This window comes from Camarhynchus parvulus, chromosome 1 (genome assembly GCF_901933205.1).
Source record: "Camarhynchus parvulus chromosome 1, STF_HiC, whole genome shotgun sequence".
Taxonomy (NCBI): Eukaryota; Metazoa; Chordata; class Aves; order Passeriformes; family Thraupidae; genus Camarhynchus; species Camarhynchus parvulus.
The window spans coordinates 99,796,541-99,823,750 of record NC_044571.1 but is presented as its reverse complement, the minus strand read 5'-3'; the positions used below and the strand labels follow the sequence as shown (position 1 = coordinate 99,823,750).

The 27,210-nt window shown below is 57.3% G+C and overlaps 1 protein-coding gene across 4 annotated transcripts; it reads left to right on the top strand.

Moving 5' to 3' along the window:
• The first annotated feature begins 1,706 nt into the window (after positions 1-1,706).
• NUMA1 (nuclear mitotic apparatus protein 1) lies at positions 1,707-21,514 on the top strand. Of its 4 annotated transcripts, none has more exons than XM_030957599.1 (25): positions 1,707-1,834; positions 4,522-4,594; positions 5,531-5,619; positions 7,290-7,369; positions 8,073-8,155; positions 8,244-8,324; positions 8,600-8,684; positions 9,085-9,208; positions 9,751-9,905; positions 10,247-10,364; positions 11,795-11,912; positions 12,254-12,394; positions 12,667-12,789; positions 13,827-15,695; positions 17,373-17,441; positions 17,544-17,654; positions 17,735-17,953; positions 18,054-18,178; positions 18,269-18,512; positions 19,212-19,479; positions 19,588-19,724; positions 19,836-20,036; positions 20,429-20,539; positions 20,627-20,788; positions 20,989-21,514. In XM_030957599.1, the coding sequence occupies exons 2-25, from the start codon at positions 4,553-4,555 to the stop codon at positions 21,022-21,024; spliced, it is 4,791 nt and encodes a 1,596-aa protein (XP_030813459.1). In that variant the 5' UTR covers positions 1,707-1,834; positions 4,522-4,552; the 3' UTR covers positions 21,025-21,514. The 4 variants fall into 4 exon arrangements, with proteins under 4 accessions (XP_030813459.1, XP_030813451.1, XP_030813467.1 ...); XM_030957591.1 differs by having other exon boundaries at positions 9,082-9,208; XM_030957607.1 differs by lacking the exon at positions 1,707-1,834 and adding an exon at positions 2,141-2,288 and having other exon boundaries at positions 9,082-9,208.
• Positions 21,515-27,210: the final 5,696 nt, after the last annotated feature.

The following is a 27,210-nucleotide window of genomic DNA, read 5'->3' as shown; positions in this document are numbered from 1 at the left end:
GTGCCTGTCTCCACTGTTCTCTGTCAGACACAGCATGGACGTGATGGGGGAGCCATGCCCTGGTGGGGTGTACACACATCTGTCTGACCCCTGTCTCCTCTTTGATCATGTCCCACAGGGACAAGGGGACAGGGAATGTATGATGAGCCACCTTTAAGAGGAAGGAGGCACCTGAGATTACTAAATGCTGAAGATCGAAAGGAATGTCAAAAGTCAGGGTTTGCAAATAATCAGAAAGTTTCATTAGTAAATTACACACTTGGCATGGAAATTGCAGGGTACCTTTATGGATAGGTTTCCACAGCCTGAAGATGGATTTCTCATTTTCTATGCAAATTAGTTATCATGCACAGTCAGTTCTTTCAGGTCTTCCTGGAAATAGATCCGACAGGTTTGGGGGTCTTTGGTCATCTTAATCCTACGCACTTCCTGCCACTCATTCCTGTGCTTGTGCTGTATTGTCTTGTGCTTATCAGCAGGAACTACAAGAAGGATGTTTTTCCAGGGCTGTCCTATCTCACCTTGCCTCCCTTCTTCAGCCACATATTTTTCTTTCTCATGGTGTGTTAATATCAACAGTCTTTGTTTATTACCAGCAATCCTTGGTTGATTCCACAGCTATCCAGTTGTCTATGTTTGAGACATATGCATTAGCTCTCCTATGTTCTGGGAAGAGAATGCTCAGTGAGACTTACTTTGGACTGTGGTTTATAGGGTCATCAGAGAGTGGGCTTCAGTATGCATTAGTCCTTTATAATTGGTAATGAGAGCTCAAAGGGTCTCACTTTGGATTGCTGTCTAGGTCGCAAGAGAGTGGGCTTCAGTCATAGTAATTTTCCATCCTGGCCACGATTTGAGTTGGTTGAAGGTTCAACAGCAAAAATACTGTTCCACTTGGGTTATTCCTCAGGCAAGAAAAATAAGTTCCTAAGTCTGTTCATTAAAAAACAGGTGCTCAATAAACATCTGTTAGTTCCTTGGTACAGATTATATCCAATAAGCTCAAGAGGGGCTTAGTCTGGGTGGTCTTTGTGAAGGCCAAGGCCTAACAAGCATTTCTCAGGTCTTGGTGGGGCCTGGGCAGTGGTGGGGACATGTGCCACCACAGTCCAGTCCATGACTAAACTTACCTGGGCCTCTACAGGATGGAACAGGGCTGTGGCCACAGGGACAAGCGCAGGACCTTCCCAGGTGAGAGGAGGCCCCACTAGTAGGTCAGGACAGGTTTGGGGGCTGGTGAGGACCCCTGTCTAGCTGGCACTGCAGGGCAGAGTGGGGTGTCTGCATGTGACACCCTGCCAGAGTCCCCCACGTGCCCCCTTGACTCACTGTGGGCTTCCAGTACTCCGTATGGCCCCACACAACCCCCTCTCATGTGTGTCCTCACCTCTGACTGGGGGCTTGAGACCCACACTCCCAACACACCCCCGTGGTCCCATCTGTGTCACTCTACCTTCACGGGTGGCCCCTGCCTGTGTTCCCCTTGGCCCCAGGCAGCCCTATAACCCCCCCCCCGACAATAGGGCTTCCCTCGCTTAGACTGCTGCACATGTCCCCCAGGTAGCCCACGGCCCCATGTGCGTCCCGGTGACCCGCGGAGCGCTGTCCCCTCCGGTCCAAGGCGAGTGCCGAACGCCGCGATTCGCGACCGGCCCGCCCGCGTGACGCCCCCGGCCCGCCGGTGCCCAATGGGCAGCAGCGGAGGCGGGCGCTGCCGTTCGAATAAGAGCGGCCTCGGCCCGGACCCTGGCGGCTCCGGCCTGGGGGAGGATCGTCAGTACTGCTGGAGCCCCGGCGACGCCGAAGCTGGAGACGATCCCCAGCCACGGTCACGGTACGGAGAAAGCTGAGGTGACCCGCGGGAGGGGGGGCCCGGTGGTTCCCTCGGCGGGCGCTCAGGGCCGCAGAGCGAGGCTGTGCCGAGGTGGGCAAGGCGCGGAACCCTCGGGCGGGCGGGGCACGCATGTGGCACAGCCTCCGTCTCGGGCCAAGCTCAGCGGCGTCCCCGTCCCTGAGGACGGGGCAGTCGCGGCCGGAGCGCTGTGGCTCGGGCGTGTGGTTCTTCGTTTCTCGGGGCTTGGCAAAGTCGGAACCTTCGCCAGCGGCACTCGGCGGCCGCGTTCCTTGCGAGTTCCTCTGCTGCCCCCAGCGCCGGTTTGAAAGAACCTTTTCCTTGTGCCCTTCCTGTGCCGTGCTCGGGACAGCCCCATCCTGCGGCCCTGAGCCTCCTCAGGCAGCCCGGGCGCTGTGGAGATGACTTCCCAGAGTCTCCGGAACAGCAGCGAGGGGTGAGCGTCCCTTCCTCGCCCGACTCCTCCCTGATCTAGCTGGTGACCCGTAGGGTCCGGTTCCCGTTCAGTCTGTGGCCGCGGGGTGTGTGCGTATCGGGGGTAGATTTTCAGGGGTCAGCTGGATGTGACTCTAGTCGGGTTAGAGGGAGACGTAGCATCGGGGGCCATTCTCTGCCGAGCCCCGGCTTCCCAGAACTGCGCTGGGGCCGGGAGCGGGTCTGTGCCGGCCCCACCGGCTCAGCTCTCCGTCACTCGGCCTGGGCAGGGTGACGGCGGTAAGCGCGTCCGGGCTCGGACGATTCCCCTCCCCGTGGCGAGGCGCCGGAGCTTTCTGTGCCGTGCGCCTTTAACGAGCGCGGCCCCGCCGCGGTGACGTGGGGTGGCGCAGGGCCAGGAAGGGGAACCGCCGCCTGCCAGCCCCGCCGAAGAGAAGCTCAACAACTTTTCTTTTGTGCGTGGCCTCTGGCTCCTCGGCCCTTCCCGGCTTGCCAGCGCTCATGGCGGATTAACCCCAGCGCGCCGACGACGGCCGCGCGGCCCCGGTAAGGCCCCAACAAAGACTTTCTGCCTCTTCCTTGTTTTGTTTTCCACGGGGCTGGGGGGAGCGAGGCGGGGGCGGCGAAGCTCAGCTCGTCCAGCTCCGCCGCCTCGCCGCAGCGTACCGCTCCCGGTCCAGCCCCTCGCCAGCCCCCGAGGGGTGCGGGTCCCCGAGGCCGCGGCTGGCCGCCCCGGGCTCGCCAACATCCGGGCGCTCGGGTCGGCGGCTGCTCTCCCCCTCTGCCCCGCGCCTGCTGCGGGCCCGTCCGCGCCGGGGGCTGCCGTGGCTCGCTCACCCCGCCCGGGTGCTTCCCGCAGCCGGACCCCTGGCCCGGGACAGCCCGGGGCCCGCGGGCTTTGCGTCCCCCGGCGCGTTGGCCCGTCGGGAGCTCCGGAGCGCGGGCTTGCGTAACGCCGTGTTGTGACCGGAGCGGCACAGGGAAGGAGGGGAAGGACAATGCCGCCGCGGCTGCCGCCGCCTCCGGAGCTCGTTCCCCGGTGCCCGCCGCCCCCTGCGGCTGCTCTCGGCGGGGATGCAGCTGGAAGGCGCTCACGGCCGCTGGCGGGCTCCCGACCGCTTCCCGCCTGCCATCACGAATGGCACGTCCTCAGGGAGGGTCATGGCGCTGTCTCAGGCGCTCAGGGTGGCCCGTGTCAGCAGGGACAGGCCAGGCTGGGACCGCAGCTGGAGCGGGTAGCCCTGCCTGCCCGTCCAGATCTCACACCAGGCACCAGTGTGTTTGCAGACTGGCTCTGGTAAAACCCAGCTCGACGCTGGCGGAACATGGTTTTCACCCAGGATCTGTCTGCATCCAGCGCTGCACGAGTGCTTTGCCCGGTGCCTTCGCGTGGATTTTTAGAGAGAGGTCTTGGCTGTGCCACCGGGGGGAGGGACAGTAGTTGATGAGTGACCCAGCCGTGGGACAGGGAGCTCGGTTTTAGCCAGATTGGAGGGAGGACCTGTCCTGCTGAGGATCCCATGTGTCCCAGCTGGACTGACAGCAGCGGGAGCGCTGGAGTCCCCAAAGCCACCGTGCCTGGTTGGCTGTGCTGTGCTGAGCAGCTGCAGATCCCAACCAGGCTCCTGTGTTGGTCCGGGTGTCCAGGTGCAATACAGGGTGAGGAGCCCCCTCCTCATCTGGGTGACCTTTTGGCTCCCAGCAGTCCCCTCCCCTGGAAGACTACCAGGGTGGCACCGGGGACAGCCAGCGTGGAGGCAAAGGTCGCTGTGAAGGGGACCTGGCAGTGATCCCAGATCCCGTCAGGGCAGCTCATCCCTGCTCCCCCCCAATGCAGCTGTGAGCTCCTGTGCCCCCAGCAGGTGGTTCTTTCACTAGCAGCAGTGGAAGGGGAGCTGGCAGAGCTTCAATGGCTTGGCCACTGCCTTGCTGGGCCAGAAATGTTAGCGACATTTGGAGGTGAGGGAGGGAGGAAGGTGCAGCAGGAGAATGAGGAGCCCAAGCAGCAGTTTTCCACTGAGTGGACGAGGCTGCTGTTCAGCATTGCTCCCCACTCTGAGCCTGTGGGGAAGCAGGAGGATGCTGGCTGCTCCTGCACTGCTGGCCGGATGCAGGAACACATCCTTCCTTGGTGGGCACAAATGCCTGGTGCTGGGTGCAAGTAATTTAGTAACATAATTACTATAGTTTACCTTTTTTATCTCCCCTCCCTCCCCCTTTGTTGATGTTTTTAGGTCTGTGCAGGAACCTGATAGGCTGGCCACAATGTCACTTCATGGTGAAAGAGTTGCTGCTCTCCTGGCTTGGGTAAGTCCCCCCTCCTGTGCTGGAGCTTGCTGCATGGGTGGGACATACTGCTGCCAGCTCTGGCAGCTTCAGGCTCGATGCTGGGGCTTGTCACAGGGTGGATTGTGGCTGGGGCAGGTCCTAGGGTAGTCCAGTTCCTACTGTTCCTGGGCAGGTGGGTGTTTGCAGGAGAAGCCTTGCTCACCCTTCCTGCTGAGCAACCAGAAATGCTGGAATGGCTTGGTCTGGTCATGGAGACTGCCTGGGAGATGGAGCTGAGCCTGAAGCAGGCAGCAGCTGTACTGTAAAGGTGTTGTTGTGTCTGTCTCACAAAGCACTGGTGTGTCCAAGTGAAAACTCCTAGAATGGTTTGGGTTAGAAGGGGCTTTTAAACTCATTCAGCTGGAATGCCCTGCCATGGACAGGGAGACCTCCCACTAGACCAGCTTGCTCCAAACCACATCCAGCCTAGCCTTGAACACTTCCAGGGATAGGGCAGCCATGGCTTCTCTGGACAACCCTCACAGGGAAGAATTTCTTCCCAATATCCCATCTAACCCTGCTCTCTGCTAGTGGGAAGCCATTTCCTCTTGTTCTGTCACTCTGCCTTTGTCCAAAGTCCCTTTCCTGCTCTTTTGAACCCCCTTTAGGCATTGGCAGGGGCTCTAAGGTCTCCCTGGAGCCTTCTTTTCCTCAGGCTGAGCACCCCCAGGTCTCTCAGCCTCTCCAGGGAAGAGGGCTCCAGCAGTGTGCTAAATGGGACCTGTGCCAGACTCCCAGATGTGGAGCTGTGGGGATCATGTTCATCTGTTCCCTGGGAAGGGGTGGTTTAAAGGGGTGGATTTACTTTCACCCCCAGACCAGTCTTGCTGTCCCCTGCCAGGACTGGAGGTGGTGAGTGGCACAGCACAGTGTTGTCTTGGTTTCTGCCTTCTGACTGTCCCACCCCATTTCTAGGTGAACAGCACAAAGGTTTGTCCTGATCCCGTCAATGATCTGTCCCAGCTCCGGGACTGCAGTGTCTTCATCAGAATTATCCACAAAATGTGAGTATGGGGGGCTGTGTACACATTTCAGACCACACAGCTGGGTCTGTGCTGTCCCTGCAGCCATGGCCTCAGCCCCCAGGAGCTAAGGGGCTCCTGTCTTGGGCAGGGTGGGAGTGGGGGTCTTGGGGTATTTATTCCTCCTCTGGCCTATGAGATACTGAGATCTCCATCTCCTCTATGGCACTGCACAGCTGGGGTCTGCCTGCAGAGCTGTTGGGTCCCACAGAGCTGCCCAGGGAATGTTTTGGTCAGAGTTCCTGTCGTTTAAGACCTGTTATCACAACCCACTTAACATCTGGGTTCACTCCTGGCATTGTAGAAAAGACCTGAGTGCTGCTGCCAGTGGCACAAGGGTTCCTGCAGCTGCACGGGAGATTATCCATTTCTGTCGATGCTGCCCTGGTGAGGGAACAGCCCAGCAAGTTTTTCCTGAGTGGTGGCAGCCTTGGGATCCTGAGGAAGCCTTGTATCTGGAAAGCAGTGTAAAGAATGACAGTTTCTTCCTCATGAAGTGCTTCTGTTGCCCAGGGATGTCAGGCTGCTGCTGAGTATAGTGTGGTCAGCATGGAGCCTGTGTGCTCTGTCCTGGGACCTGAGGTGGCTGGGCTGGGGTGGGAGGAATGCCTCCTTGAGGAATTGTGTTTGTTCCCTGGGAGCAAGGGGCAACTAAAATCTACAGGCCATAATGGGCATCAGAGGTGGGACTGGTGGTTAAGGAGCTGACAAAAACAAAGTGAGAGGGTGTGAAGCTGCCATGCATTGCTTTCAAACCCTTCCAGTGGGAGGCTCACTGGGAGCCTGTCTCCTATAATTACCTCCTGCACAGGGCAAGGAGAGCCTGCCTGGAGCAGGGATCTGCCTGCAGTGGGTGGGGAGGAAGGAGTTGCCTGCACCACAGATATATTTAGTCAGACCTGGTTAATCTCCTGGGTCGGTGCTCCAGCTGGGATTAGTAGGGATCCTGGTGGCGTGTGCTCTCTAAAGAGGCTTGGCCATTGCTTGATAAAGTGGGGTGGCAGCAGGGCAGCTGCCACAGCAGCTGGCTGATCTGAGAGCTCCTGGTGGCACAAGAGGAAGTCTGTGAGGAGGAGCAAATCCTCGTGGCAGCCCCTGTCCCAGGCCAGGTTCTTGTTTTTGGCACATTGGGAGTAAGTGACAGTACTGAAGCAGTGCTGGTCAAGCATGATTGGTGTGGGCTTTGGGCATGCCATTTCTGAGCTGCAGTTGGGTTCAATGACCTTTGTGGGTCTCCTCCAACTCAAGATATTCCATGAACTGGTGGCTGCTCAGGAAGAGTGTAGTTGCAAATAAGTGCAACAGGAAGCTTCAGCTTCCCAAAATCCAGCAAGAAAAGCCTGAGGCTGCATGCACGGACTGGCCCCTGTGGTGCTTCCCGGGCAGTGGGGCCACCACAAGCTCCCTGTGGCTCTGCTGGCAGGCAGAATAGGAAGCAGTGCCAGGGGGATGTTGGCTGTCTGGCTCCAGCAGGGGGATTCCAGGAGATTCTGCTCTGTGTGGTTGGTCCTGGCTCTGCTGGCCCTGGTGTGGGGGCAGAAGGCAGAGCAGCGCCCCAGAGCCAGCCCTGGCTCAGCAAACCCTGCTGCACAAAACTCAGCGTTGGTCTAATCCCTCCAGAAGGAGTTAATGCAAACCTTGCACTCTTCCAGCCTCGGGAGCAAGGAGGGGGAGTCTGTGCTGGAGCAGCCACTGCCAGAGAAGATCTCCTTCATCCATGGATTCCTGCAGAGTAAGACCCTCCGCTGGTGCTGGGGAAAGCGACTGCCCCTGCTCAGTGCCCCTGACCTCTGAGAGAGTCTGGGCTGCTGTCTGCAGCTTCCCTCTCCACAAAATGACCCCCTCACCCCACATCAGCATCTTTGTGAGGTGCCAGCAGCTTTCCTGCAGCAGCCTGTGGAAGGGAAAGCTTCCAGATGGAAATCCTTATCAGAGCCAGGGTTCAGAGCAAAGGAAGTTCTGGGTGTGAAGGGCAGGGTGCCAGTGGCTATTCTGGTGATGCTGCCTGGAGCAGTTTTCCTAGTTGGATACCTGCTCTTCAAATCCCAGTTGAAAACCTTTACCCAAGCAGAAATCCTGGGAGGGGAAATGGGAAGTATCTCACACTCTTGCTGAGCCTTTCCTCAAGGGAAGACACCATATCCCACCTCATATCCCACCCAGAGATGGAGCTCTCTGTTTGTGCTGATTTGGAGGGGAGATGCCAAGGTGGGGAGGCTGGGATTTAGGGTGGAATTCCAGGGAGGGGAATGAAAGTTGGTCAGAGTTAATGGCCAAGGCTGACCACGGGAATCTCAGCTCTGGAGCCCATCCTGCCCCATGTCCCTTCTCCCTGGGGATGCATTACAGTGCCCTCCTGGCCATGAGTGCCACCTCAGGAGAGGCAGTGTGCCCAGTGGCTCCTGTGTGACTGGGAATTCTGCTTCATGTTGCAGAGCACTGCCGGCACAAAGTGGCTGCAGAAAACCTTGTCTCTGCACAGAAACTCCTGGATGGAGAGGAGCTGGCCCTGGCGAAGGTAACTGTGTGGTGTGTTTTAGTCCCAGATGGCACCAATGTGCTTGTGACTGGCCTGGGGTTACTCATGCTTTTCCTGCCTTGCTCAGGTGGCCGTGCTGCTCCTGTATCACACCTCCATGAGTTCCAAGGACTCTGGGGACTGGAATGAATTTGACTACAAGACCCAGGTAATCCCTTTGGGATTCCTCCTCTGGATCTGGGGTGCAGGGGGAAGCAGTGGTTCGTTTGGGGGAAGGTGCTCTGGGACTTGCACTCCTGGGTCTCACTGAAAGACGGTGTGGAGTGGGCACTGTGGTGCTCACCGGTGGTTTTGGACTATCAAAAGCTTGTGGCAGGCAAGTGTGGGCAGCAGCACAGGCAGGCAGGGAGCTGCCCCACGCCTGCTGTGGTGCTGCCTGTGACCTGCAGCAGAGCCACTAACTCTGCAGCTCCTCCAACACAGGTTGAACTGGCATCAATCGTCAAATTTGTGCTGGATAACGAGGAGTGCCTGAATGAGAATCTGGAGCCATTTCTGCAGAGGAGAGGTAAGTGCTGCCCTGGCTTTTCCTCCTGTTTGTGCTGCTGTAGCTGCCCAGCTGTAAAGGCAGCTGCACAACCCAGATGTGCTCAGGGACAAAACAGTCCCCTGTAAACTCCCAAGAGTAGGGCTACCTCAGGACCTGCTGGCTCTTCCTACTCAGCAGTACCTCAGCCTTTCCCTGGAGGAGAGGAGCAGGTGGGATGCTGGGAGTCTTGTGGGAGCAGAGTTGCTGGGGAAGGCCTGTGGAGCAGGGGGGATGAGGATGTAGGGCAGGTTTTTGGCTTCCTCAGTTGGCTATTCCATCCCTACTGGAATTTGTGGTTCCTGTGACCCTGAGATTTTAGCTGCTCAGCCTCTTAGATATTAAAGATGGCAGCCTTCTTCTCCCTTTTTATTTCCAGCAGAGCCGCCCTTGTCCAGTGTGTCCAGCAGCAGCTCTGAGGAACATTCCCCACTGTTCTCTCTCCCTTCCAAGAGAGAGGTGCGTTTCCTGGAGCTGCAGAGGATCGCTGCCTTCCCCAGCACCAAGTACGTGCCCTGCCTCCTGGCTGCCGGGGGAAATGGAGGAAGGGAGGGGTGGGTGGGGCAGCTTTTGGGACCTGCAGGTGTAGCCAGGCTGCACGCTGACTCCCCAGAATGCCCTGCTCTGCTTTGGTGCTCTCCTGCTGCACGTTGCTCCGGCATGATGTGGGGATGGATGATGGAGGTGAGCTTGGGCTCCAGCTCCTTTTAGAATCATGGAATTGTTCGGGTTGGAAAAGCCCTCTGAGACCATCAAGTCCAGCTGTGCCCTCGGCACTGCCAAGGCCACCACTAAACCATGTCTCCAAGTGGAGGCATTTTTCCATATTTGCCCCTGGAGGCCTCCAATTGAAGACCAGCTTTATATTACCTCCTTTATGGAAATTGTTTTGTATGTGTGTTGTTTTGTTCCTAGATTTTTAAGGCAGCAGTTCCTTGGGGATCCAGGCAGGAGAGCCTGCCCCAGAGATGCGGGTAGCACAGTGGGTCTGGCTGCATGGGGCCTGGGCTGGCTCAGGGTAATCCAGCTTGTGTGTGTCTCTCTGCAGCTTGCCCAGCACTCAGTCTTCGCCCATGGGGGACATCATGCAGACCCCCCAGTTTCAGCTGCGGAGGCTCAAGGTGCAGCTGGCTTTTGAGAGAAAGAAACAGGAAGAGCTGGAGGTGGAGGTGGTGGAGAATCACAAGCTCGTCATGGAGAAGGGTCAGTACCAGCACATCCTGGGGTGCAGGGAGGGCTCTGGGGCAGAGATCTCCCCATGTTTCTCTGACTTTTCTTTTGTGACCCCACCACAACTCTGCTCATGCATGGTCCATTCTGCCATGCCACAAGTGAGACTCCAGGTTCCTTCTTCCATCTTGTATTCCCTTATATATCCTGGGCAACAAAGCCATGACTGAAGCAACACCTATGCTGAGCAGCAGCACTGGTAGCCCAGCTCTTTGATGTCCTGCTGCAGAGGGTTTCTGTGCAGAAATGCTGTTGTGGGGGCTTCAGATGACATGAAAAGTTGGTAATGGGCCCTTTCTTGCCCCCTTTCCCAGATGCTCAGATCACCAGGATGCAGCAGCAGATTGATCGCTTGGTAAAGCTCAATGAGAAGCAAGCTGAAGACCTGCTGGAGCCCAAAGAAATGGAGGAGCTGAGGGAGAAGAACGAGAGGTAATCCTCCAGGAACATGCACTCCTTCTTCCTAGGTGGGACCTTTTCACTCACATCCCCAACTCTATGTTGTCTGTCTCTTCCCTAGCAGTGCATGAAACAGGGGAGAAAGCAAACCTCCTTGTTCTCTGCTGCTGAGGAGAAGACAGCAGGCACAGAGTCAAAAAAGGGGCTGGGTTGGAAGGGAATTTAAAGCTCATTTAGCTGAAATACCCTGCCATGGGCAGAGCCACCTTCCACTAGACCAGGTTGCTCCAAGCCCCCTCCTACCTGGCCTTGAATCCCTTCCAGGGATGGGGCAGCCACAGCTTCTCTAGACAACCTGTGCCAGGGCTTCATCACCCTCTCAAAGAAGAATTTCTGCCCAATATCCGATTTAACCCTGCCCTCTGTCAGTGGGAGACCATTCCCTCTTGTCCTGTCACTCCAGACTCTTGTCCAAAGTCCCTCTCTGGCTGTCTTGGAGCCCCTTTAGGTGCTGGAAGGTGCTCTGTGGTGTCCCCAGAGCCTTCTCAACTCCAGGCTGAACACCCCAGGTCTCTCCAAGTCTGTCTCCAGAGCAGAGGGGCTCCAGCAGCCCTTGGAGCATCTTCTCTGGACTTGCCCCAGTAGCTCCACATCCTCGTGATACTGAGGACCCCACCAGAGGCAGCTCTGCAGATGGGGTCCCACCAGAGAGGGACAGAATCCCCTCCTCCCTTGTTGCCCACGCTGTGGGATCAGCTCCTGACACAGCTGTGCCACCATCACATTGCCAATGCCCTCAGGGCAGTTATGGCCTGCAGCCCATTTTTATTGCAGTGGGAATGCATCCAGTCCCAAACCATGCAGCCTGTTCTAACAGCCCACTCTTAACCCAAACCCTGCATGGGAGCAGCTATTCCTGTTATGTGAAAAGGGTGTGCTGCCCTTGTGGGTCTCACCTTCCCTGTAAAAAGGGGAAGCTTTCAGGGTGATTCTGGAACTCCTGACTCTAGCCCATTTCCCAGGCCTTTACTTTGATCCCATGTACTGGGCTTTGTCACACTCTTGAAATCACCTGTCACGCTGCATCCTGGTCTTTGCTCTGTCCCTGTGCCATTGTTTACTTGGGAAGGCTGCCCAACCTCCACTGGAAGTGCCATGTCTTTTTTTGTCCTTTCCTCACTTATTTCCCTTTGCAGGGGGGTGGCTGAAGTCCCACAGCTGCCTCTGCTCTCAGTTTGGAGCAGTTTGGCTTCTGCAAAGCACAAATATTGCTTATCTCTACTCTGCTTTGCCACCTGTTGGGACCCAGTTTTAGAGCTGGATTGATGGTAGAGTCACAGCAGGGCATGGAGATCCCTTGGAACCTTTAGTTTCCGTGGCAATATCCAGCAGGAGCGATCCCTGGTGATATCCTTGCCTGCTGCCAGCATGCACTGCCTCCTTAAGCACCTCCTTTCCCACAGCCTGGTGGGGCGCCTGCACGAGGCCTTCAGGCAGTGCCAGGACCTGAAGACTGAAAAAGCCCAGATGGACCGAAAAATCAACCAGCTCTCCGAGGAGAATGGGGATCTTTCCTTCAAGGTATGGGGTGCAGTGTCCTCTCTGTGTCCCCACAGCCCAGCTGGTTGTGATGGAGCCTGGGGGGAGGATTTGATGGCAGTGCTGGATGCTGGGATGTTTATGGTTCTGCTAATGCAGTCTTTGACCCAGTGACCGAGCCTGCCTTGGGCTCTGGATCCTGATCCAAATAGGAACTGTGGTGGGGGAATGGCAGCTGGGTGGAGCTGCCTGCATGTGGTGAACACCCAGAACCCAGGATGCCCATGTGTGCTGCAGCTCTTGGGAATGGGGAGTGGGCAGAGCCCTGAACAGCAAAGGCACACTCTGCCTCTCTTCTGGACTGGGTGGATTTTCATTGGCAGCTGCGGGAGATCGCCAGCAATATGGTCCAGCTGCAACGAGCCCTGAATGAGCTCTCAGAGGAGCACAACAGTGCCATGGCACAGTCGCAGGAAAAGCAGCGGCAGCTGGAGAAGGAGCTGCATGCAGCCCTGCAGGATAAGGTCAGGGGGCTTGGGGGGTGGTGGGTGCCCCCTGTAGCTTCCCCACGGTCCCCCCCAGCTGGGGGACATGCCAACTGCAAGCAGGGTGCAGCAGCCAGGAGCCCTCCTGCCCATTTTTGCCAGCACACAGGGAGAAGCTGTGTAACTGTCAGCTCCTGTGGGAAGCCTCTCCCTGAAACTAAGGAAGGGTTCCCCGGGGTGGGACGGGCTGCTGTGCTTGCTTGGTTGGCTCTTCTGTCTTGCACCATGCTCAGTCCCATCTCTGTCTCCAGAAATGCTCAGAAGAGAAAATCGAGATTCTACAGGGAAAGATTTCTATGCTGGAGGACCAGTTGGCCAAGCTGGAGGAGTGCAGTACCCAGGAGAAGGGAGAAGTCATGGGGGACATTTTGAAGGTACATTGGGGCTCCTGCAGCTTCAAGGGCTTGAATGGTAAACAATTCCAGTTGGAGAGAGCAGCAGGTGCCAGGATATGCATGGCAAAGCCATGTGGGGCAGAGCCTGTTGCTCTCTGCTGCTGGATAGGGGATGTGGGGCTGAGCACTCTGGGAGAGCTCCTTTTGGACTGAATTTGCAAATCCTGCTGCCAGGGAGCTGGTGGCTTCCCCAGCCTGCCACAATACGAACTGGTTGTGAAGAGAGCATCTCCTGCATGGTGAAAAGAAGGTGTTTGTTCCAAGGGAGCAGAGTGGCACAAGGCTGAGGGAAAAGCAAGGTGCCCTGGGGGTGCGATGAGAGGGAAGGCAGGCACTGGGCAGCTCCCAGTGGGATGCAGCACATGGGGCTCTGGTGAGCATGTTGGCTGCAGCTTGAGTAACACCTAGGGGGTGCATTTTTTGTCCCTGTAGTCATCTGGCCTTGGCTGGGCACCAGGCACCCACCAAGCTCTGGTATCACTCCCCTTCCTAGCAGGATAGGGGAGAGAGAAATAAGATGGAAAATAACTAGTAGGCTGAGATAAGGCAATTTACTAAAGCAAAAAGAGTGAAAGTTTGTGTGTGCATAAGCAAAGAGAAAAGCTAATCTCTACTTCCCATCAGCGAGTGATGTTTAGACACTTCCTGGGAAGCAGGGCTTCAGCATGTGTAGTGTCTGCTCCAGAAGGCAAACACTAAAATAATGACTGCCCTCTATTCCTCCCACGTCCCTTAGCTTTTATATCTGAGCTGACATCATATGGTGTGGAATATCCCTTTGGTTAATTTGTGTCAGTTGGCCTTACTGTGCCCACTCCCAGGATCTTGCCCACTCCCAGACCCTGGCTGGGGGGATTAAGAGTTCATTTTCCCTTGGAAGCTTTCACAGTGCTGTGCTTTGCATGGGTAGCCGGAAAGGTGTTGATAACACACCGGTGTTTTGGGTACTGCTGAGCAGCACTATGTCTCTGTCTCAGTAAGACCCAATACAGTCTCCCTGCTCTTCTGTTTGCCAGCTGGAGGAGCTGAAGCAGGAAGTGTCCAGCCTCACGGCCAAAGGACTGCAGCTGGAGGAGGAGAAGCAGCAGCTGGAGGAGGAGAAGCAACAGCTGGACAACCTTGTCACCAGCCTCCAGAGCTCCCTCTCTGAGAGCCAGCGGGCCCAGGAGAGGCTGAAGCGAGACCAGCAGGCGCGGGCTGCCGAGGAGCAGGCTGAGCGGCTGGCTGCCCTGAGCGCCCAGCACGAGCAGGCCCTGCGGGAAAGGGACTCTGCCCTGCGACAGCTCCAGCAGGCCAACACATCCCTCAGCAGCCAGCTGCAGGCCGGGGACGAGGAGAAGGCTGCGCTGAGCTGCAGGGTGGGCGAACTGGAAGCCCAGATCCTGGAGCTGGGTGCCCAACGGCAGCAGGGAGTGGCAGCAGAGGCACTGAAAGCCCAGCTGCAGGAGCTGGAGGGCAGGCTGAAGGAGAGCCAGCAGAGGCTGGCTGAGAGGGAGAAGCTGGCCCGGGAGAACAGCCGCCTGCAGGAGCAGCTGCTCTTCCTGGAGGAATCCCTGCGGAACACTGAGGGAATATTGGAGGACGAGAAGAGACGGGCAGCTGAGTGCCTGGAAGGCAACCTGGCCAGGATCGCTGAGCTGGAGGCAGAGAGACAGCAGCTGGTTCAGGGCCGGGAGCCAGCCCTGCCAGAGCAGGGTGAGGAGCTGGCCACACGCCAGGTGTCACAGGAGAGCCGGGAGCAGCCCGTGGGAGCCTCTCCTGCTGCCCGAGGGGAGGACGAGGAGAGCAGGCGGCTGAAGGAGGAGATGCAGGCGCTGAGCCGGGAACACAGCCGGACCTGTCAGCAGCTGCAGGCTGAGCAGGAGAAGGTGGCTGTGCTGGAGGCCCAGGCAGAGCAGCTGGCTGGCCTCCAGGCTGACTTGTCCAGCGCTCAGTCATGGGCAAAGGAGAAGGAGAATGAGGAGCAGAAGCTAAGGGCCGAGATTTCATCCCTTCAGGAGAAGATGGCTGTGGCAGAGCAAGCAGCAGCTCAGCGTGTGGCCAAGCTGGAGGCGGATGCCCAGAGAGCTGCTGAGGCACTGGAGGGAGTCTCCCAGCAGCTGTCCCAGGAGAAGCTCAAGTCCAAGGAGTTGGAAGGCACCATGGATCAGCTGCGGATTGCAGAGAAGGAGCTGGTGTCCCTCCGCTCTGTTGTGCAAGAGAAGGAGAGCTGGAAGGAACAAGTGTCCCAGTGTGTCCAGGAGATGGAGAGGAAGAACAGCCTGATCAGCAGCCTGGAGCAGGAGGTCTCCATCCTCCATCACCAGGTGAAAGAGAAGGAAGGGGAGAGCAAGGAGCTGAAGCGCCTGATCCTGGCTGAGTCGGAGAAGAGCAAGAAGCTGGAGGAGAGGCTGCGGGTGCTGCAGACTGAGATGGCCACTGCAGCCTCCCGTGCAGCCGAGAGGTGCTCACTGATGAAGGTGGAGGTGCAGCGGTGCCAGGACGAGATGGAGAAGCAGCGGATGACCATTGAGGCCCTGAAGAGGGACCGCCATAGCCAGAGCGAGCGGGAGGATGAGCTGCGGCAGGAGGCAAAGGTCTGCCAGGACAAGTGCCTACAGAAGGAGCAGCTCGTGGCTGCTCTGCAGCAGGAGCTCGACAGCGCTCGGGCCAGGCATGCCTCCCTAGAAAGCCAGCAGCGCCAGGACCTGGAGCAGAGAGCAAAAGCTGTGTCCACGCTGCAAGGCGAGCTAGCACAGGCCAAGCTGGAGGCAGCCGAGGTGCCGTCGCTGCGGGAGCAGCTGGCAGAAAAGGAGCGGGCCCTGCAGGAGTATGAGAGCAGCAAGGCGGCAGCCTTGGAAGAGAGGAAGAAGCTCCTGGAAGAGACGCAGAGACTGACAAGTCAGGTAGGGGTTCCACTCCCAGCAGGAGGGGTGTGGATGGGGGAGCCCTCCTGGAAAAGGGATGTGTTCAGCCTTCTGCACACCCCTGAATCCATGTCCTGCTCAGCACAGGGACTAGGGGTGTGGGACACATTTCTAGGTGTGAAAGGGACTGTCACATTCAGGTCCTGGAGTGTTTCCAGAGAAGGGCAGCAATGCTGGGGAATGATCTGGAGCACCACTCTGATAAGCAGCAGCTAAGGGAGTTGGGAGGGGGGCTAAGCCTGGAGAAAAGGAGGCTTGGGGGGGTCTGTCTCTCCCCTGAAAGGGTGAAACAGCTCCCTGAAAAGGGGATGCAGCCAGATGGGGGTCTCCCAGGTAACTTGTTCTGCCAGTTAACAAATGGCATGACAATAGGAAATAGTTTCAAGTTGTGCCTGGGGAGGCTTAGGTTGGCTAGTAGGAAAAAATTCCTTCCCTGAAAGGGTTGTCCAGCCCTGGCACAGCCTGCCCATGGCAGTGGTAGAGTCCCTCTCCCTGGAGGGATTTAACAGACATGTGGACATGGATTAGTGGTGGTCTTGGCAGTGCACTCAGTCTCAGAGGGCTTTTCCAACCTAAATGACTCCGTGATTGTATGAAAAACAGCCTATGTCTCAGCTGTGTACTCACCTCTACTTTTTGTGCTTGTGGGTGGAGCAGTTGGAGATAATCCAGAAGGATCAAACTAAGCAGGGAACACACACCAAGAGCTGGCTGCTCAGTGAAAGTGCACAGCCCTCCTTGTTTGTCACTTCCTGCTGGAGCCACCCTCTCCTCTGTACTGTACTGTGAACTGTGTACTGTGCAGTCCTGTGAACTGTTCACAGCACAGACCCAGCCATGGGGCACTTGGCTCCAAGTCTCTGGGCACCGTCACCTCCAGGGGGTAGCAACTGGGCTCCCATCCTGCCACCTGCTCCCTCACATTAGTGCCTGCAACTTGGCATGGCTTCTCACATGCCCCATGGCAGCACACGCAGCAGGTGGCTGCCAGGAGCATGCAGGGCTCCTCAGCATAGGACTGTCTCAGTGCTGGAATGGCTCCTCCCCCCACCTTTAACCAAGGCCCAGCTCTTGGCACAACCGATAGGAACAGCTGTGCTCAGACAGCATGGGCCAGATGTGGCTAGAGCAGCATTGATCTCAGATGTGGTAGGAGTTAGCACTTGGGAAACAATGCTGGAAAAGTCACATTTCCCTGTCCAGTCCCAGCCAGAGCTGCCCAGGACTCTGCAGAGACCTTGTGGCTATGAGCAGGGGGCTGAGCATCCCTGGAGCAGGGAGAGCATGGCCAGGCCAGAACTTGCTGCAGCCAGCTACCTGTGTCAGGAGTGCTGGATGACCTGTGGGACTCCAGGTTGCAAGTGCTTGGGCACTGGGAACTTAACACAGGCTTTGCTTCCAGCCCGTGGCTGCTCCTTATGCTTGGGTAGTTCGAGCCAGCCTTGCTGTAAGGATTAACATGGGGTGGGTGACTGTCACCTTGCCATGTTCTGGGATCTTCCTTGGCAGTGGGCGGTGCTGAGCAGTCGCCCTGTGGCAGGAAATTTCTTCATTGTGCTCTAGAGCTGGCTAGAGAGGAGGGGCTGTGCTCCTCCACAGGAAGATTGTAGTTTTGTGCCTGGAGCTGGTCTCACCAAGCCATGTTCTTTCTTCCAGGTGGACGAGCTGAATAAAAAGCTGACTCAGCATGAGAAGGCCACCTGGACCCAGCAGCAGAGAGTTAAAGTAAAGAGGGACCAAAAACCTGGGGGCTGAGCCCTGGAGCTGTTGGTGCTGCCAGGGGGCTTGCCTGGGTTGCCTCTAAGCCAGTCTCTTCCCTGCCCACAGGCACTTGAAGGGGAGCTGCAGGCAGCAGTCACAAGCCATCAGGAGAAGGTGGCAGAGCTGCAGGTGCAGCTCACCCAGAAGGAGCAGGCAGCTGAGCACTACAAAGGGCAGGTATGCTGGGGGCTAGTATTGCCCTGCTGTCCCTGACACTGCTGGGAAGCTTGACAGGATTCCTCTGCTTTATATCCTAGATGGAGAAGGCAAAAAGTCATTACGATGCCAAGAAGCAGCAGAACCAGGAGCTATCAGAGAAGCTGAAGGCCATGGAGCACCTGCAGAAAGAGAACACAGAGCTTCAGAGCAAATCAGAGAGGCTGGCCAAGGAGCTACAGCAGAGCATCCTGCAGGCCAAGGAGTCTGAGATGAGCTGCAAGAATCTTACCAGCCAGATCTGCAGCCTGGAAGCTCAGGTGGGTATGGCATAGTTGAGCTTCACCCTCCTTGTCCTTGCTTCCATCACCACCTCACTTGGAGGATACATCCATCCATTCCTCCCTGCTTCCCATTCAGGTGCAGGAACTCAGGAAGTTCCAGGGGAAGACTGCCACAGTAAAGGGACATGAGGCTTCCTTCGAGAGTGTGGCTGACCAGAGCACTGATAGCCTCGATGAAGCACAGCAGCTCAGCTCCCCCAGGTACCAGATCAATCTGCTTCCAGCACCCCAAAAATCCACCGTTCCCGATGGCCAGCCTGCTGGTGCTACCCTCGTTCCCTGTCTCTGCAGGAAGGCTACCAGCTCTCAGCTGGAAGTCTCAGTGGCGCCGTCAGACAGTGAAGAGTCACTGCTGTCTCAGCGGCTGCCCCAGAGGAAGTCATCCCTGGAGAGTCTCTACTTTACTCCCATCCTCTCTGCAACGCGGTCACAGCTCCAGAGCAGCGCCAACTTCCCGGGAGACTTCTCGCTCGACTCCGGCTGCAAGACCCGCTCTGCCCGGCACCGCACCACCATCAACATCACCATGACAGATGTGAGCAGGGGGCCCCTGCTGGGGAATGCAGGGATCAGGAGCAGCACTGCAGAGGGACCCAGCAGGCTGGGAACTGAAAAGCTGAACATGACCTGTTCAATGGGCACTGGCAGCCTAAAGTCCAGCCATGTCCTCAGCTGATCCCCCCCAGCACAGTGGGAAGCTGTGCAGTGTGGGGATTTTGCCCCTCTGCTGCACTCTGGTGAGACCCCACCTGCAGAGCTGCTTCCAGCTCTGGGGCCCCAACATCAGAATGACATGGAGTTGCTGGAGCAAGGACAGAGGAGGTCACAGAAGCTCTCCAAAGGCTGAAGTCCCTCTGCTCTGGAGATAGGTTGAGAAAGTGGGGAGAAGAAGGCTCCAGGAAGACCTTAGAGCCCCTGCCAGTGTCTAAAGAGGCTCCAAGAGACCTGGAGAGGGACTTTGGACATAGGCTTGGAGTGACAGGACAAGAGGGAGTGGCTTCCCATTGACAGAGGGCAGGGTTAGATGGGATATTGGGAAGAAATTCTTCCCTGTGAGGTTGCCTAGAGAAGCTGTGACTGCCCCATACCTGGAAGTGTTCAAGGCCAGACTGGATGCCGCTTAGAGCAGCCTGGTCTAGTGGAAGGTGTCCCAGTCAAGGGAAGGAAGAGGTGGAAGGAAATGAGCTTTAAAGTCCGTTCAACCTAAACCCATCTGTGGATTTTTCTCTCCCAGAAACAGGCAGAGTCTGAGGAACTCGTCTGCATCAAGAACATCCCATTGGCTCAGTCCACAAAAACATCTTCCCCTGCTAAGGGCCGTCTGCGCTCAGGTGCCTCCACCCGCTCCCTCACCAGCTTCTCCTCCCAGGAAAGTCTTGCAAAGCTGGAAGCCTCTTCCCCAGAGAAGACCCCTGGCCATTCAGTACTGCTGGGCCTCCCTGGGTACCGACCAGTCACCCGTAGCTCCCTGCGCTTGCAGCGGACCAGCAGCTCCAGCCTCGGTGTGTATGGGCGGGGAAGGCACTTGGACTGCTGTCTGTGGGGTTCTGCCCTGCCTTGGGGGACTCAGGTCTTACCTGGAACCCCCCTCACCCTTGCTTTGGATTTAGGCCAGAGCACCATGAAGCTGGGCATGTGCCAGGACGAGCCGGAGCAGCTGGATGACTGGAACCGCATTGCAGAGCTGCAGCGGCGGAACCAGGCCCGCCCCCCCCACCTGAAAACCAGCTACCCCCTAGAGAGCATGGTAAGGGGCGGGAGGGGGAGGTCAGGCAGCCCTTTGTCCAGAACTGGGGTTTGGGAGGGGGTGTGGGAACGGACAGTGCCCCTCAGCAACATCTCCACATCCCCTCCCCAGCCCTCCACCTCCTTGGGAACCATCACGGATGAGGATGTGAAGATGGGGGACCCAGAAGAGACGCTGCAACGTGGCAGCAGGCAGTCTTCCCAGCCCATCGCCACCGGCAGCCGGCGCAGCAGCCAGGCCAGCAGCATCACCACCCGGCAGCGGAGGAAGCGCCTCTCGGAGGAGACCCACCAGGGCCCTGACACCCCCCCGGTGAGCTCAGCCCAGTCCCCCAGCACAGCACCCTACTGGGAACAAGGAACTCATCACAGCTCCTACTGGGAACAAGAGGTGTTCCAAGTTTTGAGGGAGGTGCTGTGGCCCTGTGGGTAACACTCCCATTTGCCACATGTTCCCATTGATCATGGATTCCAGTGCCCAGTATTCCCAGCATCCAGTGGTGTGTCTAGTACTCGTGATGCTCCCCGTGCTGGCAAGGAGGCCATTCCAGAGGCAAAGGGCTGAGCCTGAGCCTTCTGCCTTCCCTGGGCACTGCTACCCTCTATCACATCCCCTCCCTGCAGCCCCTCAGTTCCCTCGTTGCTGCCAGCCCCACAGCTGGCTGACCCCCAGATGGCAGTACTAGCTGGTCCCCTGTTTTCCAGTCCAAGAAGCCAACCAGCTGCTTCCCACGGCCCCAGAGCTCCCAGGACCGCAGTGTGCAGAGTGGCTCCCAGGTCAGTCAAGACAGTGAGCAGCGAGCCCCAGCCACACCAGTAAGTTTCAGAGGGAAAAAGAGGGATCAGGAGGGACCCCTCTGTCCCGCCCCACGCTGAGCTAATGGTCCTGCCCCTCTTTTGCAGGCTCAGAGGCGCCAGTCGATGGCGTTCAGCATCCTCAACACCCCCAGGGAGCTGGGGAGACGCCTGCTGCGCCGGGCAATCACCCAGAGGAGCACTCCCACATCCTCCAGCGGCACCCGCCGCTCGTCCCGCATCGCCACCGCCAAGTCCCCAAAGGGCAAGGTACGTACTGCCTCACCCCCTGGGCACGCTGCTGAGCTCAGGCTCTGTGCCCCCAGCTCCTGCCTTGGGTTCATACAGGCCATGGGGACAAGGGGCACAGTCCTGCTGTCCCTGGGGTGCTATGGCAGCAGCAGGTCCTAGCATGGGGCTCGGTCATGTTTATGGTCCCTAACCTCCTGTCTTCGCTCTGTCCTTTCCAGGCCAGTCGCCAGTCGCGCAAGGACAAGCGATCCTGAGGTTTCCCCAGTCCCTGTGTGCTGGCTGTGCCCTGGCCTCCCACCTGCACCCCCTCACCTCTTCCTGTCCCCCCCGGGCCCAAGAGCACTGAGGGTGAACAGGTGGGGCCACCCACACGACTGCCTTGCATATCCCACTGACAACTGTGGGGTGCCCTGGGCACGGCAAGGCCCCCGTGCCCTTCCTGTACCCATTGTCATCCTAAACCCTTCCGGGACCCAAGGCAAGGGGATGCACAGATGTTGAGGGCTGGAAACACATAGGGGTGCAGGGGCTGGCACCAGGCTGCAGCTGGAGGGGCTGAGCTCTCGCCAGGGATATTCTGCAGCCTCAGGTACAGGGACAGAGGTGAAACTTAGCATCCCTTGGGCCACCACCTTTGCTCCCTGTGTGTGGGACCCCTCCCACCTGCCCTGTCCTCCTGTTCCTCCCAGGGAAGCTGAGGCAGCATTTTTAAATGTTTCTACTTGTAAATAAAGTGTATTTTTCACCTGCTCTGGGGCTCCTGGCTTCTTCCTCCTACAGTCCATATGCACTGGAACCTTTATCAGGGCTTGAGGGGAGGAAAATCACGACCTCTTCCTTGCCCTATCACTGAACTACAGAGGGTGTCCCAAGGCAGGATGCTCACCCAGGGACCCTGCAGTACCACCAAGCAGTCATAGTGCAGATTTCTGTCTTTCTTATTTTTCTCCTTGAACTTATTCTTCTCCAGTAGCAACCTCTGCCATTACAGTGCTTCAGACCCCACCAAACCTGGCCATGGGGCTGGAAGTGCCTTCTCCATCCTCACACCAGCCTTGCCACAGATGTTCAAGGGGCTGCAGTGTCTCTGCCCCTTGGAGTACTGCAGGCTCAGCCCTCAGGGGTGGTGACACAGGGTTTGTCCCCAGCTCTACTCTCCTACTGCAGGCACTGGGGTGAGGACAGGGCCCCTGGTGTCTCCCTGCAGTTGCTGGCATGTTGCTCCATCTCTGCCATACTGAAGGGCAGCTGGCAAATGGGGCAGGGCACCCAGGCATCAGGGGACAAGGAAGGCCAGGCCACAGTAGGTTCTTCACACTGGGAGGTGTGTGTGGGGAGCAGATTCAGCAGGAAGTGGCCTGTGGAAAGGGAAGGTGATATGGTTGTTACAGGTTCACTAGTGTTGGGAAGATGCTGGGTTTGGACTGACACCCTCCCTGATGGTTCTCATGGCAGCCTGGGAATACACTGTGATGCCCCTCCAGTGCCAGGGCACCAGCATGAGTGATGTGTCCCAGCTACAGAACTGCCACCACTATCCCCATTTGCTTGTCTCTCTTGGGGGCCACAGGCTTGGGCTCGTCCTTTCACCCTGGGCGTCCTTGAGGTGGCAGCTGGAGCCCTGCACAGGGGTAACATGCTGGAGGTACCCTGTGCCACATCCTGCCAGCCCAAAGGAGTGAAGGGCTGGGCCCAGAACTGTCTGGGAAAGGCTGAGAGCAGTAAAGAGCCAGGTGAGGACAGGAGAAGGCAGTGACCCATGGGATTACCTGCCAACAGGACTGTGAGCACAGTGCCTGTCCAGCTGCCTGCAGCTACTCAAGGGAGCTGCAGGGACATGCAGTGCAGAGCCTGGGGAAAAGCAGGAATGACAGAGGCAGAGGGCTGTTTGGGTTGGAGGAGATGTTAAAGCTCATCTTGTTCCAAGCCCCCCCCCCACCATGGGCAGGGACACTTTCCACTAGACCAGGTAGCTCGAAGGCCCATCCAACCTGGCCTTGGAACACTTCCAGGGATGGGGCAGCCACAGCTGCTCTGGACAACCTGTGCTGGTGTCTTACCACCCTCACAGGGCAGAATTTCTTTGTAATATCCCATATAACCCTGTCTTCTGTCAAATTGAAGCCACTACCCCTTGTCTTGTCCTCCCAGGCCATTGTCCCTCCCCAATTCTTTTGGAGCCCCTTTAGGCAGTGGAAGGGGCTCCCACTTCTCAGAACCTTCTCATCTCCAGGCTGAGCAGCCCTGGATGTCCCAGCCTGTCTCCACAGTAGAGGGGCTCCAGCCCTCAAGATCATCTCCACAGCCTCCTCTGTGTCAGAACTCAGTACATCCCTCCGGGTGTCCACAGTTGCAGAGGACCCCCCCGGGGGGCTCGGAGACCTTGGCATGCTGCCCAGAACACAGGGGGGATTTGATTCTGACCCTGGGCATTGTATGTCACTGGCATTGTGATGTCTCCCAAACCTTGCAATAAGTCTTTTTCTTTTCCTAATTTTTTTCTAATATCTGTCCAATTTGTTGTTTTCAACTTCCTCTTCTTCTGGAACCTGCAGCTCCATGGGTATCTGCATGTACAGTGGAGTTGTAGAAGTCATTGGTGTCTCTGGAATCCTCGTTTTGTTGAGGTCTTCAGCCTTGCTCCTAAATCCGGAACAGGAATCTGAAATTCTCGTGCTTGCGTTCCCATGGCCGTGCTTAAATATTGTAGAAGGTATTTGGCTGCACTCCTTGGTACAGTGATTGCTGGCTTCCTGCCTGAAGAACTGGCTGCTGTTGCTGCTGAAAACATCCATGCTGGAACACCCTCTGAGGCAGTAATGAGTATTGTATCATCCTGTTGTTGTGCCTCATCAGAAGTGTCTTGAGCGTCATGAGATTCAGAAGCTGATGAAAACTCCATTTGCTGTGTTGTACTTGTCTTCTCTGATTTAGATTTCCTTTTGTATGTAGTTGGAAAAAATGTTGCGATGTTGCAGTCCCGCCACCAGACGGCGCTGTGGCTTGGCCGACCAGGTCTGGCACGGCGTCCTGCAATGTGGTGACCCCACCACAAGGTGGCGCTGTCGCCCGCCTGGTTGACCGCGATGGCGGCGCGACCTCGATCGGCTCCTGTTGGCTGACTGCAGCATTGGCGATTTTGAGTGAGACCGAGACTGTGCGATTTTTGACTGAGCCAGCAGCTGAGATTGGATACGTGTGTGTTTCCCCGGGACTGGAGAGGTCGGGATCGAAGGGACTGGGACTGGAGGGACCGGCATCGGAGAGGGGGCGGAGCCCCGGGATGTAACCGAGTCCCGTCCCTGCCCGCGTCGTCACAGGGGAGCGGACCCGCCTCCGACCGCGTCTTCCGCGCACGCGCGATCTCGGGAACGCCTCCTTCCTCCCCTAGACTGACGTCACTGTCCCCGTCCCGTTCCGCCTCCGATGTTTCCCCCCTGGTTTGATCCGTTTCGGAATCGCCCTCCTCTTCCTCCGACACTGTATCCGCACCTTCCACCGGCGCGCGCAATTCCCGTTCGGCTCGTGCCCACGCCACGATTCAGGCAGATCTCCGCGTCCCAACTTCCGGGTATGGCGTCATCACCGCGCGCCTGCCGCGTCTCCCTACGGGTGCCGGCTGGGACTGTGCAGCTGTCCCGCCGGGCTTGTCCCCAGACACTGTCCCCGCGGTCTGAGAGCTGTCGCCGGGAGGCTGCGCCACATTTGTCTCGCGATTTCTGCCCCTCGCTCGCGTTTTTTGCACCGCGCCGCTCGGAACTGCCGCCGGCACCGCGCTCGCGCACACCGCGTCAGCTCCCGAGTCTCCCACCGGCTCCGCCCCCCCTCGCCGGCCGGCCCCGCCGCCGCCCGAGGCCGCTGCCGCCCGAGGCCGCCGCCGCGAGAGAGTTTTCCCCTCCCCCTCTGGTCCCACTCCGGCCCCCCTTCCCGACTCTGCTGTTTTCCCTCCTGCGAATCGGGAGGACGCGCCCCCATAATGGCGCAGTCGGATTCCTCGAATTCGCTTGGGGAAATTTCAACCCTGAGCTCTCCCGGGAGTGAGAGGGTGTCTGAGTCTGAGCCCGATAACCCTGAAGTATCTGGGGTTTTCGGACGCTTTGGAGGCCCCGTGGGCTTTCGGGGTGATGAGGGAATCGGAGGTGATGAAGTTCCCTCCTGCTCCCCTTCTATGGGAGCTATTTCTGTTTCCCCTGGGACAATTGGAACAAGAGCCGCCCTCCGCTTCTGGCTTTGCTCCCCTCCCTCTGCCCCTGTGGGAGTTTTAGCAAGCTGCTGCTTGGCAACCTTCCCAGATTTTGCTGAGGTTGCTTCCAGCATCACCCGTGCAGATGGTAAAAGTTTCATGGCTGTGTTATCTTTTCTTGTGGCCGAATGATAAAGATGTCTGTTGATTTATTGCCAGAATCCCACTTCAAACAACAGACGTGTCCTGAGTACAGATAATTACAGTGCAGCCATAGCAAAAGATCTCTAAGTTCTTTCTTTGAAATTTCCATCGGGTGTGCCTCTGCCATGCCTTGTAAGGCTGACAAAATCCTGAACTGCTCCTGGGAACATGTCCCCCCCGTGTTCTTAATTTTGACCTTCTCACCAAATCCGAGTTGTCAGGTCAGTCCGAAGGTGCACCTGGAAAGCGGCCAGCAGTTCACAGGAGAGGATCCAGGTGCCTTCTGGCTGTGCTCTGGACTGGTCTGCTACGAGTCTCTTCAGCAGAAGCTCTCTGGATGGTCTTGAGAGTGGCTGCTGCTTCTCGGGCTGTTCTGGCTGCTTCCCAAGAGGCTTAGAGGCTTATCAGTGCCCTCTTGGAATGTGCCCACCCAGGGACGCCAATTCTCGGGTTGCTGCCCCGAGATGCGTAGGATGTCTCTGCTTCTGGACTCTTCACTTTTCTGTCTTGAGGCTGTTTATTAATTCTTATCTATAAAATTTTCTTTCTGCCCAGCGGAGATCCGCTCTGCAGGGCAGCCACGAGCACTCTGACCGCCCCCGAGGCGGTGTTGTCCTTTTATATTACAAACTACGTACATCATATTTACACTTAATTCCCAATACCTATCACCTATGTTAGACAGTGCACTTCTACTCTAAACCAATCCCAAAGTGCCAACACCACTGCAAAAAATGGAGAAGAATAAGAAGAAGAAGGAAGGCTAGACACATCCCAATTCCTCCATCTTGTCCCCACAACCCCCATACCAAAAATCTTAAAATCTACATTTTCACCCTGTGAACATTATATTATTACACTATTCAAACCTGTGTGACTCTCACATCCTCATACAAAGTTGGCAACTTGCTCCAGGGCTCAAAATCAAATCCCCAGGTGTTCTGGGCAGCATGCCAGGGTCTCCGAGCCCCCCGGCAGAGTCCTTGGCAACTCTGGACACCCGGAGGGATGGACTGAGTTCCGACACCTCTGGACTCATTCCAGTTGCTCCACACTCTTCTGATGTTGGGGGTCCCAGAGCTGGAGGCAGCTCTGCAGGTGGGCTCTCACCTGAGCAGAGCAGAGGGGCAGAATTCCCCCCTGCCCTGCTGCCCACAGTGGCTGGGGGCCAGCCCAGGACACAGCTGTGCAGATTCACTCACCTGGCCCTGCAGGACCTCCCACATCCTTGGCCAGCAGCTCCAGGTGACCCCACAGGGTGCTGGTGCCAGCTCTGGGCCTCAGTGCCTGGTTCTGGTTCTGTGCTGTCAACAGCACCATCCAGGCAGAGTGGCTGAGGTGGGCTGAGCTTCAGGCAGCCCCTTCCAGCTTCCACAGGTGCCTCCTCAGTTGCTTCTCCTCCCTGGATCTCCTGGGGATAGGGAGGGGCAGCCTTGCAGGAGGGTGTCGCTATTGGACACGAAAGAACATGAGTGCGTGACTGAACACACTGAGTTCCTGCAACCTCTACTCTTTAATGTACCAGGCTGGTAAAGTTGGGGTCTGTTATGGCCAATTTTAACTGTGCAGCTCCAGACCAGCTGCAGCTGTCACAGCATGTGATCCCACGTCTGCCCCACCGTCAGCTCTGAGAACTCTGCTGTGGGGAAGAGCACTGGTCACTGTCCCAACACCTCTCCTACCTCTGCTTGTTGCTCTGTTGCTGTGCCACCCAGGACATCTGGGGGATTATGGGCACAAGAAAGGGCAGAGAAGCAGAGCTGGTACAGCTTTCCTGAGCCCATAAACAACCCTAACCCCTGATCTACCTGTTCTCTTCCCTACCTGTCCTTCTACCCTCCTATCAGCCTCATCCTACTGCCAGCCCCATTCCATCACCATCTCCCCAAATCATCTCCATCCCACTACCAGGCCCACAGCTCTTCCCCATGCCTTTTTCCTTTGGATCAATCCTTACCTTCCTGAAACATCTGAACCCTGCAGCGATTCTGGTCCAGCTTTGAGTCAGCTGGTGTCATCAGCGGGCACCGAGGTGTGACAGGGCTGGTCACAG

Bases quoted from the DNA above. Each gene is read 5' to 3' on its own strand.
- NUMA1 (XM_030957607.1), top strand. From the start codon at position 2,254: ATGACTTCCCAGAGTCTCCGGAACAGCAGCGAGGG. The intron at 9,906-10,246 runs GTCAGTACCAGC...CCCCTTTCCCAG, and splicing joins CAAGCTCGTCATGGAGAAGG to ATGCTCAGATCACCAGGATG. The intron at 18,179-18,268 runs GTACCAGATCAA...CTGTCTCTGCAG, and splicing joins CAGCAGCTCAGCTCCCCCAG to GAAGGCTACCAGCTCTCAGC.